We start from the raw sequence: 11,538 nt of genomic DNA, 5'->3' as shown, positions 1-11,538 counted from the left end.
GCTGCCATCAAATGACCAACAATATATTAATATGAAATTATCTCTGGACATTTCTCTAAAATTCTGCTAAAATCATTGTATAATTATGAGAAAGATAATGAAGCCTTGGGGTAAACAGTAGAAAACAAAGGATAACATCAATTAGACCCCCGTTAACAATGAGCACTAAGAGTTTGGGATGTGCTTTAATCAACTTCATTTGCAATTGAGTTGATTACATAATTGCTGCTGCTAAACTGCACAAACTGCTCCAGAAAACGAGCCTGTCTTTAATTTCAGCTTAATTACTCGTGTGTTAGCTTTGGCGCAAGTTCTCGGTATTGATCTTCTAAAAGAGGCGTCACATCCAATTTGTGTTCTAAATTTGAACAAATGGGTCGGCCCATTACGAAACAATTCAGAACACACAATGAGAACCGCCGACTCTGAAGCTTTTCCTACAATTGGAGGGAGGCTGAAACACACACACGCACACACACACACACACACACGTGTTGCCTGCGTAGTCGTCAAGGCAACCGAGGTGACAAAAGGGATGACAGCAGAGTGTAAGGGAGGCCGGAGAAGAGAAGTGTGTGTGTGTGTGTGTGTGTGTGTGTGTGTGTGTGTGTGTGTGTGCTGTGCATCAGCCACAATCTTCAAGACAATTAAATGAGTTTATTAGTGACTTTAACTGATTTTATTCTCCAGATTTGTAATTAAACGTTCTTAATCGGCCTGTTTATGTCTCGTTTTCCCTAAATTCATTTTGATCCTTCTAATGAACTCGTAGAAGAAATGTAATGGAGTTCCAGCCTGAGAGAGAAGAGTTCACACAAATAAACCTCATTTAAACTGAAGTAACTCGCCAAAAAGGATGGACGACACACAGGGTGTGTGTGCGTGTGTGTGTGTGTGTGTGTCTCAGTATGGGAGGTTGGCCATCTGGTTCTCATTGAAACTCGAGGTGGTACATTGAACTCACCTTTCACCCAGTTCTCCTCTGGGTCTGAAGATGACAGCCACACACACATGCACACACACACACACACACATCAAGTTGCCTGTTCAATTAAGAAATGAAACCAGGTTCTTTACAACCAGTGCTGCCTAATAAAGGGTCTCCAAATGTGGTCGCAGCAGGGTCGTATCACCTGAAAGCAGACAGACACATCACTTCATTCTGAAGAATTATGTGATTTAATTAAACAGTGAATAATGTGAAAAAGTGGAATCCTCTCAGATAAACACGTTTTCTGTGGTTTTACTTGAAAGGCTCGTAAGCTTTGGTACAGAACAGTCTCACAGTCACATATCCTGTGAATTTCTCCTTCCATTTTTTAGAGAAATTTGAATTTGACTTTTTCTGGTGAACTGAAGGATGAAATTTTCCTTCATGTCTTGAGAAAATTCTCGTCCTTCTTCAGCTGAATAAACTGTTTTAAAAGCCTCTTGGATCAGCTGGAAAATGCTTCGTCACAAAGCTGAAAACAGGCTGTTTTTCTGAGATACGAGGTTCTCACAGGACAGCCAGGCTACAAACATATGATGATCTTATAGAATATGATGCATCACTGTACATTAAACCAGCCAACAGGATATAAAGTAGTTCAAATGAGCTCAACCTGAAACATCTACAGCAGGAATATTAATCCACAAACATCAGATATGATAGAGAAACACTGACAGAAACATTTTACTGCTACATGACGACTTTTACCCTCATACTTTAAACACATGTAGCTGATGCAGGACTTTTACTCATAATGGAGTATTTCATCAGTGTTGTATTTGTTCTTTCGCTTAAGCAAAGAATCTAAATACTTCTTCCACTGCTGAAGAATGTCCCTGAAAGAAACCAACAACAGCTGAAAGATGCCGCTGCCTTTCAAAGCCTTGCTCTCTGGGACTCCCTGGTCTGACTGTAAATACATTCAGCAGCGGGGTTGCAGGTCCTGGCATCAGCTGGCACAGCTCGGCACAGTGTGGCACAGATCGGCCGATGTTGGCTCGCAGCATCGGCGCCATCATGGGCAGATGGTCTGCGGCGTGACGAGGGGGAGCTGGTGACGCAAACATCGCCGAGCAGCTGAAACAACCCACCAGATACAGGTGGTGAGGTGATCCACTCCTACACACACACACACACACACACACACACACACACACACACACACACACACACACACACACACAGGGGCGCACAGACCAGACTGGTGTGTGTTGCATAACTGAGGTTGAGGGGCTTCACTGTCCAATCTGTGCAGGGGGCCTACAATTCATAGCGGTAGTCATGGAAACACACACATTAGGACATGTAACCGTGCAGACACACGTGTTCAGTTAAAGAAAACACACGTAGCTTACTGTGCGTGCACATGGAAGTGAAGACACACACATGCACACACACACACTCTGTGACTGAACAGAGGAGCTGTCAGAAGGGTCCGAGTGCCTCCCGATGGTCTGCTGTTGCACTTTCTGTGTGAAGCCTTTTATTGTTCAGTATCTCACACAAACAGGCAGAAGAGGGCACAATAATAACATCAGAGGAAGTGTTCTAGTGAGGCGCTTTAAATAACGTGGATACATTTTAAATTATACTTCAGATCAAACAGTAAACACTTCAGTATTTGACAGAAAACAAGCTGATTTCCCACAAACAGACAGAAAAAAATAATTTTATTCACCAGTGGAAACGAGCACGGATGCAACGTCTGTGATGTTACCTGGTTCCTGAAGGATTTACCACCCTGCACCTTATTCCTAGCTGTCTGCAGCCAGGAAATCCAGGTTTTGGCGCAAGTGTGCAGCCTGGACGGAGCTGAGGCAGGACGAGCAAGTGGCAGCCAATCGAGGCAAAGCACGGCTGTTAAAGGATAAGGCTCGATAATTTCTTATTGTCAACAAATTCCATGAAAAGATGAAAACCATCACTGTGTTCGTCCACCTCTCATTCACTGACTTTCCAACTCTGTCTGCAGCTCTCGGCTCTAAACCCAAGACACACAAAACAGTTCACGCATATGAAGTTTCACTTAAAAAGGCTCAGATGGCCGAAATTAGCCTGCCACTGTGCTGCTTAGCAAACATTACTCAGACAGGAGGAAATGTATTGGGGACTATTTTCAGCGGCGTATTAATACACATTTTCTGCTCCAGTGAGTTTTTGGGGCAGCAGGACGGTGTTTGAGGGATTCAGTAAAAATACACTCCGTGTGTGTTCATGGTAATGAAGGAGCGTGTCAGCCAGTGGCTCGTCAGTGTTTTTAATAGTATTTGGAGCTCTATGATACAAAGAATTTTTCTTTACGCCTTAATATCTTCCTTCCTTCCTTGATGCAATACATTTTTAGGGGTTGTTCAGATGTTGCATCTGGAGATGTGTGGAAAACGGTTGGGAGGTTTTGTAGCAGAAGCAATTTGCATTGCCAGGAATTAGCAACTAGTAACATAAAAACAACGTATCATCATGCTAACCAGTTATCCCAAGTTCTGAGCTGGTGTATCTCCAGGTGTTGTTGGTGTAGTGAGAACTTGATGGCTCTGGGAATCCCTGAAGGATCTCTTCCATCTTCATCTTTGGCTGACATAAGACAGAATATCTGAAGGGCCCCTTAAACCATCAAAAAACACACATTAGAGGAAGTGATGTTGAGAATCTAACTTGTGGAGTTTAACATTTTTTATTTGTATAACTTGAGTGTTTGGTGCTTTTTGTATCCATATTTCTGTCATGCTGGGATGGTTTCTCACTGACTTCAATACAGTCCTCTGTCTCTACAGCGCCTCTCCAGGAGCAGGTCACAACACTTTCACATTAGATTGAACAGTGTGGTGGTTGCCGCTTGGTTTGTGCTTTCAGATCACACAGCAAGACACCAGAAAAGCTTTGTCGGTGAGTAAGGATAAGCCTTTATTGGTGTTTGGAGGGAAAAAAGCCAGACCACATATGCCATCGTCCCTGTGGACAGCACACAATACTGGTGAGGAGTCGGGGTAGTGTTGCGCTCATGGGACTTATAGTTCATAACAGTCAGTCACAACATGGAGAAGTTAGCCGAGAGTCCACAAAACTGAAGGAGAAATAACATGGCTGTGTACATTATTGTCATCATCATTAGTATTGTTGTCATTATTACCCGCAATGCTGTTTTATCATACAGCAGCAATCGCTGCCACCACGTGAAGTGCGGGCCTCATACGCCCGCCAGAAAAAGTCGTAACACGCTCAACAACACAGTTACATAGAAAAATAGCACTGTCAAAAAGTTTCTGAAATGTCTGTGAAGAGATCCAAAAATCCCAGGTATCAAAAAGAAAAAACACATGGCTTCTTCTCCCATCGACAGATGGAAACGAACGAAGCTCTGAAACTTTTCTTCCAGGGATTTAAATTCAAAAGTTTGTGTATCGGGTTTAAACATATTCCCACAAATAACCAAAAAAGACAAGAAAAAGGAAAAAATATATATTTATATATATATTAAGGTTATAACTACAGCTCCCACAATGCACCTGGGGTTCACTTCAGTCTCTGTGGATGGTGCCGACAGCAAACAGGCTCATGGGAAACAAAGTGAAAGTTTTTCTTGGGAATCAAACAGGGATTTATGTGAGAATCAAATCACGTCTTCCCCTGAAGAAAACAGGCTGTTGCATGAAATGAGTGAAAAGAAAATTTTAAGCGCATCATCAACAACAACAGCAGTTATAATACTAGCAACTGTGGCTAGAGAGCAGCTAGCTGGATCTTTAGTTTCTTTTTTGAAAAATAAGGTTTGGTTGACATCTCTAAATAAAGACAGGACTGCTCTAAATGAACCGTTCACTAAACCCCTCCCCCAAACAGCGACTGTCCAATCATGGCTTAGCAAACATGACTGACAGGTCTACCAAGCTTTGGGTGTCTCAGTGAAGAGAAGTGTAGTAAAAACAGTAATGTACATTTAGTTTGGGGGGTCGCTGAAAAAACACAAGCGTTAGGAGTGGATTAATCTGCATGTTTACCTTCTCTAACATGAGCTAAAAACGTCAGCGGGCATGGCTAGCTGGAAAAAGATGTAACCCATTGTTACTGCCAAGCCCAAGAGTTAGCATATGATTAGCTAAATACATTATTAGTAGTATTAAAAGCGATTATAGCATTAGTCCCTAATGCTACTAATGCTATATCAGTTTCAGCTACTGTTAGCCATTAGCGGCTCTATCCTACTCTTTATATACTCATAGCTCATAGTTTTGCCAAATTCGTGGGTTTGCTCTCATACGAAGTCTCGTCTTACAAACATGTTTGAAAATATTTATAATAAAGCAAACGGCTGCAAGACAAGAACAATACTGTTCAGAGTCTTCCACAAGGAACGCTAACATTTTGCTTGGGACATGAAGCTTTAGCCTCAGTCTTTTAGCACAATATCCTGTGTGTAGCCATCAAGTTACTACCCAAACTGGAAACAGCATTTTCCCAGGATGTTAGCTTAATGAGCTAGCTGTCAAACCAAACTGCGACAGTTTTCCTCAGCCATTTCTGCATCATTGCACAGCATTGTAGTACATTTGCATGATATAATATGTGTAGCCAGCAAATGCATGTTTAAGACCCTTTTGCAAATTTCTCCAGCTGAGTTTTTGTTCGTTAGCCAGCTAGCTATAGCTAATACAATCGACTAGCGCCACCAGTCGTTTTAGCCACTAAAATTAGCAAGCAACAAAAACTGAGAAGCTGCGTGTCCACATCTTTGTCAGCCACTGTTTCAAAGCTATCGAAGGCTGTGCATATTATCAATACAGTGCAACTTATTTAGTGTCTGAATTCTGATCGTGAATTTAAAGCCAAAAACAAAAAACAACAGAAAAAAGAAAAACAAATGGAATGGTTAAAGTTGTCATATTGACATTTACGGTGTGTTGATTGAATCATGACGTCAACTCATGCATTAAGTAGCTAACGTTAATGAGTAAAGATGAAAAGGCAGCAAAACATCCTTTCACTCATCACACCCTCGTCTGTCGGCTTCTTTATCTGTGATGCATTTGTGAAGAAACATTACGAAGCCGCCCGTTAAACTCGGACGGCCAATCCAATGATTTCGGAAGCAATGGAGTTGCTAGCTAGGTAGCTACAGCTAATAAAATCTGCCAGCAACCATTGGCCTACAAATAAGAAGCTGCTTGTCTGACTTATGGACCCACTGTTTTGAGAAATAAAGCCACTGGTGCTGATGGTGAACTGTTCACGGATGGAGCGGGGTTTAGCAAACGGTCAGCTGGTCGGACGAGGAAGTTTTACGTCCCATCGTGAGTTAGTAATAAACTGGGGTACAACAGATTTATAACTATAAAACCCAACAGCTCTGAAATGCTTTGCAAAACAGGAAAAATAAAATATAACCTCCCACCCCAAACAGAAAGAAAAAGAAATGACAAATTCTATGATCGAATCAAAGACTTTTTCTGTTTTTTTAATACGTGTATTTAATACCTCAGACAAAAACACCTGAGAAAAAAACTGACAAAATGATTCAGATGGGTTTCTTTGTAATATATTCCATATTACAACTATAATCACATAATTCAAGCATATATCATATACATATATATATATATCTAGTGAGAGAATAGTTTAATATTCAATAGTACAGTTGTATGGTACAGTAGCAGTAGGGTGCATTTCTCGTTTCTCATTGGGTAAAGTTTGAAGGAGAGGTATAGACAAGTGTTGGTGTGTAAATCTATATACGATTTATCGATACAATATGCAACAAAAGAAAGAAGAAATAAACTAAAAAGAAGGAATAAAAGACAAAGAAAGGGTATAGGCAGTTCAGTACTGTGTGTGTGTGAGATGGTGGAAGTGGTTTTTATGTGTGTTTGCATGTGTGGCTGTGATTTTTGTCAGTGTGTGTGTGTGTGTGTGTGCATCAGGTGAAGGATCAGATCAGATCAGCACCATAGAAGTCCATAACAACATCAACAACAACGATAAGGGTTAAAACCTGGGTGAGGACCGAGTGTGTCCGTGTGTTTGTTTGTTGTGTGTCTGCATGCTGAAGGTTTCAGTCACTGGGCAAATCAACCCTAAACCAGTTAGTATTTCATTTTTGCACTTCCTGGACAAATTGAGGAGTAAATAGAGAGAGAAAGACTGCAACCACGTTGCGTTTTCGTCATCAAATTGTGTCTCAGCATGCGTGTGTGTGAGCGAGACACCAAGCCGAACGCAAACCCGGCAGCCAAACCCTCCACCTTATTTATTTTCTAACATCTGCTCACGTCCAGCTGCTCTGATGGCTAATTACTTCCTGTTTTCCTCTCTCTCTCTCTCTCTTTCTCCTTCACCTTCAAAAGTAAGAGCCCTGCGATTATTTCAAAGTCAGACACGGAATCAAAGAGAAGATAACAAATCAAGTGCTTGAACGAGCCCACAAAGAAAAAAACGAACACAAAAATTTCCTAAAACTATACAATTTTTGTTTCACCATCTTCCCCCTGACGCCCTCCGTGCCGCGAACAATCGTTACTAAGATACCCGGCCTCGCCTCGCCTCGCCTCGCACCGTGTGAAATACCTGATTCAACCATGATACATTCTCTGTTACGCCTCCACCTCCAACTAACCAGCTCCATGAAATCGAAAATAGATTATTTGTTGTTTAGCGATAAACAGCTGGGAGGAAAAAGCTTCATGTGGCCCAGTGACTGTCCAGCTTACAGCCCCTCCCCGCCCCATATATAAAATATACAAAAGATTATCTCCAAAATCCTCCTCCTGACTATCTCTGCTAATAGAAAAATATACAATAATCCTATGTCAAAATCTCTTTGCGGTATGGACGAAAACCCTGCACCCCTTCCTCCTCCTCCTCCTCCTCCTCCTCTTTGCTGGACTAGTCTTGCCTTCCTGCTCAGTTCAAAAATATACATGTTTTTTGTCCTATTTATAGAAAAAAATTACACATCTGACCTCTCCTGGCTTGAATCCGTGCCTTGAGCTTAAAAAGTGAGATTTCACTGGCATAATGTGAATTCAACACCCTGTTTGAACTGGCTGGAGCGGCGGCCGGAACGCACTACCTGCGAAAACGCCGTGCGACACCGGCCGTAAGCACAGCACCGAGGGCGACGGGAGCTGCCGAGGTAACACGGGGTGATACAGTACGTTGTGTGGATTCAACGAAGCAGCATGTACAAAGAGAGTCAAAAAAAAAAATGGCGTCGCTGTGCTTTCCTGTCGTGACATCCTGGAGCACAGCGCGCACGCTAACACGTGTTTCGTGTTTGCGCCCGGTGTCGCACAGCGCTTACTGTAGATCTACGCCGGCCTTCCCCCTCGCCACTTCAACTAAAGTGCTGCTGTTGTTGGGTTGCCTTGTACCCTTTTCTCATTTCCTCCTCCCCATCCCGCCCCTTCCTCCTTCATCTTCTTCCTCCTCCGTCGCCTCACAAGTCTCCGTGTCGACTCTCGTACTTGTTGATGATGTTCCTGCAGCGCCCCAGCTCCTTCCGCATGTCGGCCACCTCCTGGCGAAGGGCGGCGTTCTCCCGCTCCAGGAAGGCGGCGCGCACGGAGATCTGGTTCTCCTTCAGCCGCCGGGCGTCCCGCGAGCGCTTCGCCGCCTCGTTGTTCTTGACGCGCCGGCTCCAGTACTTCTCATCCTGTCATCCACGCCAGTGTGGTATGTTGGGGTGTGTGGGGAGGAAAGTGGGGGGAGGAGACAAAGAAAAAAGGGAGAGAGCGGAATGAGAAGGGTCAGTTGTGTGGTGAGAGGGAAAGGATGGAAGGAAAGGAGCGAGGGAAGGAGGAAAGGTGGCAACGGCTCAATAGTCAGAACATGAAAACATGAAAATGTGGACTGCAAGAGAACAGAAAGGCTAAACGATGTCATTTTATACCATGGCCACAGAAAATACTCATTTCTGATTGGCTAGAAGGGATAGCGGGAAAACCTCTGTTGCTCCAACATGCCATCGCATTACACCAAGATGGTTAGCCCCAAAGCTAATTTCTGTGGTTGTTTGTTAGCTTTAGTGCTAATATAGATTCTGTACAGATGCATTGCTAGCGACAGTGTCTCTGTAGCCAAACATTTGTTATTTTCAGGTGGTTCTATGGGACACAGTTAAGCAGCTAACTGCGCTAGCAACAAGCAGAAGCTATATTAGCATTTGCCTTTTTATGGTTAGGACGCCTCTGCCTCGTCCTCCCCTGTGTTGTCCCCTGTCCCTTTGTGTGAGGTGAGTCCTCTCCTTGAGTCTGTCCTCGTGCGTGTGTGTGTGTGTGTGTTCCCCCTCAATCATGGCTCACCTACACCTGATCCCCGTGCCAATCAGCCACCACAGCTGCAGCCGATCCACCAATCACCAGCCACAGGATCAATACGTTCTTTGCTCTAGTTTTAGCCTTTTTTTTTAACTAAAGCGTGTTCTCCTCGTGTCTCAGGATCATCTGCCCAGCTCCGGTCCACCACCTGAAATCCTGCTGACCCCTCCTGGATCTGCACAGATCGTCTCCCATTGATCAATCTACCTTTTTTATTATTCTAACCACCTGAACCTTGAATCCAGTATTTTCTCAGCCCTTAACAATTCTGTCATATAATAATGTATATTTATATTTATAATGCAGCATATTGAACATAAGGGCAGACAGTGGATGGATGTTTTTATGCTTTTTTCGCCAGTCAACACTACAGTTTATTGTAGCTTCATCATCATGTGACTTCTTTTTGCCTGTGGTTGGCGGCCATGGTATAAGAGCAGTAATACACTCCAAGATGTTCTCATCTAGACTATAACAGACTCTTCATTATGTTCTTCTTTTGGAGCATCTGCTCATGTTTTTTCATGTTGGCCGTTAATGTTAAAGCTCACGCAGACACATTAAAAGACAGACACCTGCACTCTCCAGCACTCACATGGTCTGCATGTATATCAAGCAGGTGCTACTTGCTAAACTTGATAATGTTGAATCACTTGCATCGTGCAACATCTAGGATGGGACTCCAAGGTGAGACTGAGGATAATAATGACTCGTGAAAATACTATTAATAAATCTTCTCTCTTAATGGAGCTTGCTGTGCTCAGCTGCTCAGATGAATGAATAAGTACTCAACGCTGCAGACAGAAATACCCTGCAGCCTCCCGAAAGTCTGCAACGTGGTTTTTTGGGGCATGAAAGACATTTGCTGGCAGATGAGGGTCTCATGAGAGGAGGATTGGAAACCACTGAGATTGTTGTTTTGAACTTTTGGACCTAGAGAGCAAAACAGAATTCCAAACTGAAAGTAAAACCCTGCCAGAGATCTCTGTCTGAAAGATTTATGCCAGTGGAATCACGGCAGGTTCACAGAGCTTTTAACTGGATCTGTTTACATCTGGCAAAGTTAACTTTACTCCACCATTAAACTCATCAGAGAAGTCATTATGCTCTTGCAGCATTTTTACACTAATCTCAGAGCACTGATCATTGCTTTGGTATTAAATCATTGAATCTAATGTCTCAATTATGGGCAGCTGCAGAGCAATCTGAGCTAGCTTTGGGCCAAGATCATTTTTCCAAAACCTGTATACAAGTAATTTATAAAACCGGCTGCGACTGAGCGCGACAAGGTGAATCTTCATCTCTCCGTAAATTACAGACACCTCAGGAGCTGCAGCTGCTCTGCACTGAGCGATGAAAGCATGAGCCAATGATAAGACCCTACTGTGCAATAAACTGAGCTCAATATATTGTAGTACTGTTGTCAAGTCAGGTTCAACTTTGACCTTACTTTAAATTATGAAAACATCTCACTGTATGAATGAATTTATCTGTAACTGAGTCCCAAAAACCTTATTTTCTGCCAGTGCTGTCAGAATATTTCAGCCTATTTCAGAAATCGACTCATTATCTGGAAATTTGTGTCAGTATTTGGAAATTGGATATTAACAAGTATCAAGAAATACAACATTTTTGTATTACTGGCAAATTTTGAAACTAAAAAGCCCATCGTGTTTGCCTTAAACAAACCATAAATGCTGTAAAATCATAGTAAAGCTAACCTACAGAATTACTGGGTGGCTGGTGAGCAGTTTGCATGCTTGCATTTGGCAAAAAAAAAAAAACATGTGAAACAAGCCAGACTCTGATAGGACTGCAAGGAATTGAGGGAGATGTAGTACCTTCTGCTCATTGGGGACCAGCATTTTGCGCGCCTTCTTGATCATCGGCTGGGGCTTCAGCTCCTCCTCAGAGAAGCGGTGCCGCCGCGGGTCGAACGCCTCCTGGCCCGGCACGCTGGACAGAGCCAGGTCGGCTGGGTCGGGGTCAAAGTTCACCATGATGTCGCTGTTGCCGTTGGCCCCCGCCGGAGGTCCAGGAGGTCCCGGAGGGCAAGTTGAAGTGGGTGACTGGTCCTGAGGCACCGCCTGACCACCTGGGAGGGATAAAGAGACGGATGATGACTTAGTTTGATGCTCCACAAACTTCAGGAGTCATTCAGATCTTGAATTTTGTACTGATTGCAACTTTTCTCCCAAATTAGAGTATCAGTTTTTCTAAAAGCCAAGACAGCTTTGT

The 11,538-nt window shown here is 43.2% G+C and overlaps 1 protein-coding gene across 1 annotated transcript in view; it reads right to left on the bottom strand.

The window, feature by feature from the left end:
- Positions 1-6,428: 6,428 nt before the first annotated feature.
- dbpa (D site albumin promoter binding protein a) overlaps positions 6,429-11,538 on the bottom strand; it is a 29,639-nt gene continuing 24,529 nt past the window's right edge. The window contains exons 4-5 of the mRNA XM_041955067.1: positions 11,142-11,395; positions 6,429-8,636 (exon numbers count right to left, since the gene is read on the bottom strand). Of these exons, the coding sequence (XP_041811001.1) occupies positions 8,421-8,636; positions 11,142-11,395 (470 nt within the window). The 3' untranslated portion in view covers positions 6,429-8,420. The remainder of the gene's footprint in view (positions 8,637-11,141; positions 11,396-11,538) is intronic.

The sequence above is a fragment of the Chelmon rostratus genome, chromosome 16 (genome assembly GCF_017976325.1).
Source record: "Chelmon rostratus isolate fCheRos1 chromosome 16, fCheRos1.pri, whole genome shotgun sequence".
NCBI classification, from domain to species: Eukaryota; Metazoa; Chordata; class Actinopteri; order Chaetodontiformes; family Chaetodontidae; genus Chelmon; species Chelmon rostratus.
Note: the sequence above shows the minus strand (reverse complement) of the source record. Positions and strands in the feature narration are given on the sequence as shown.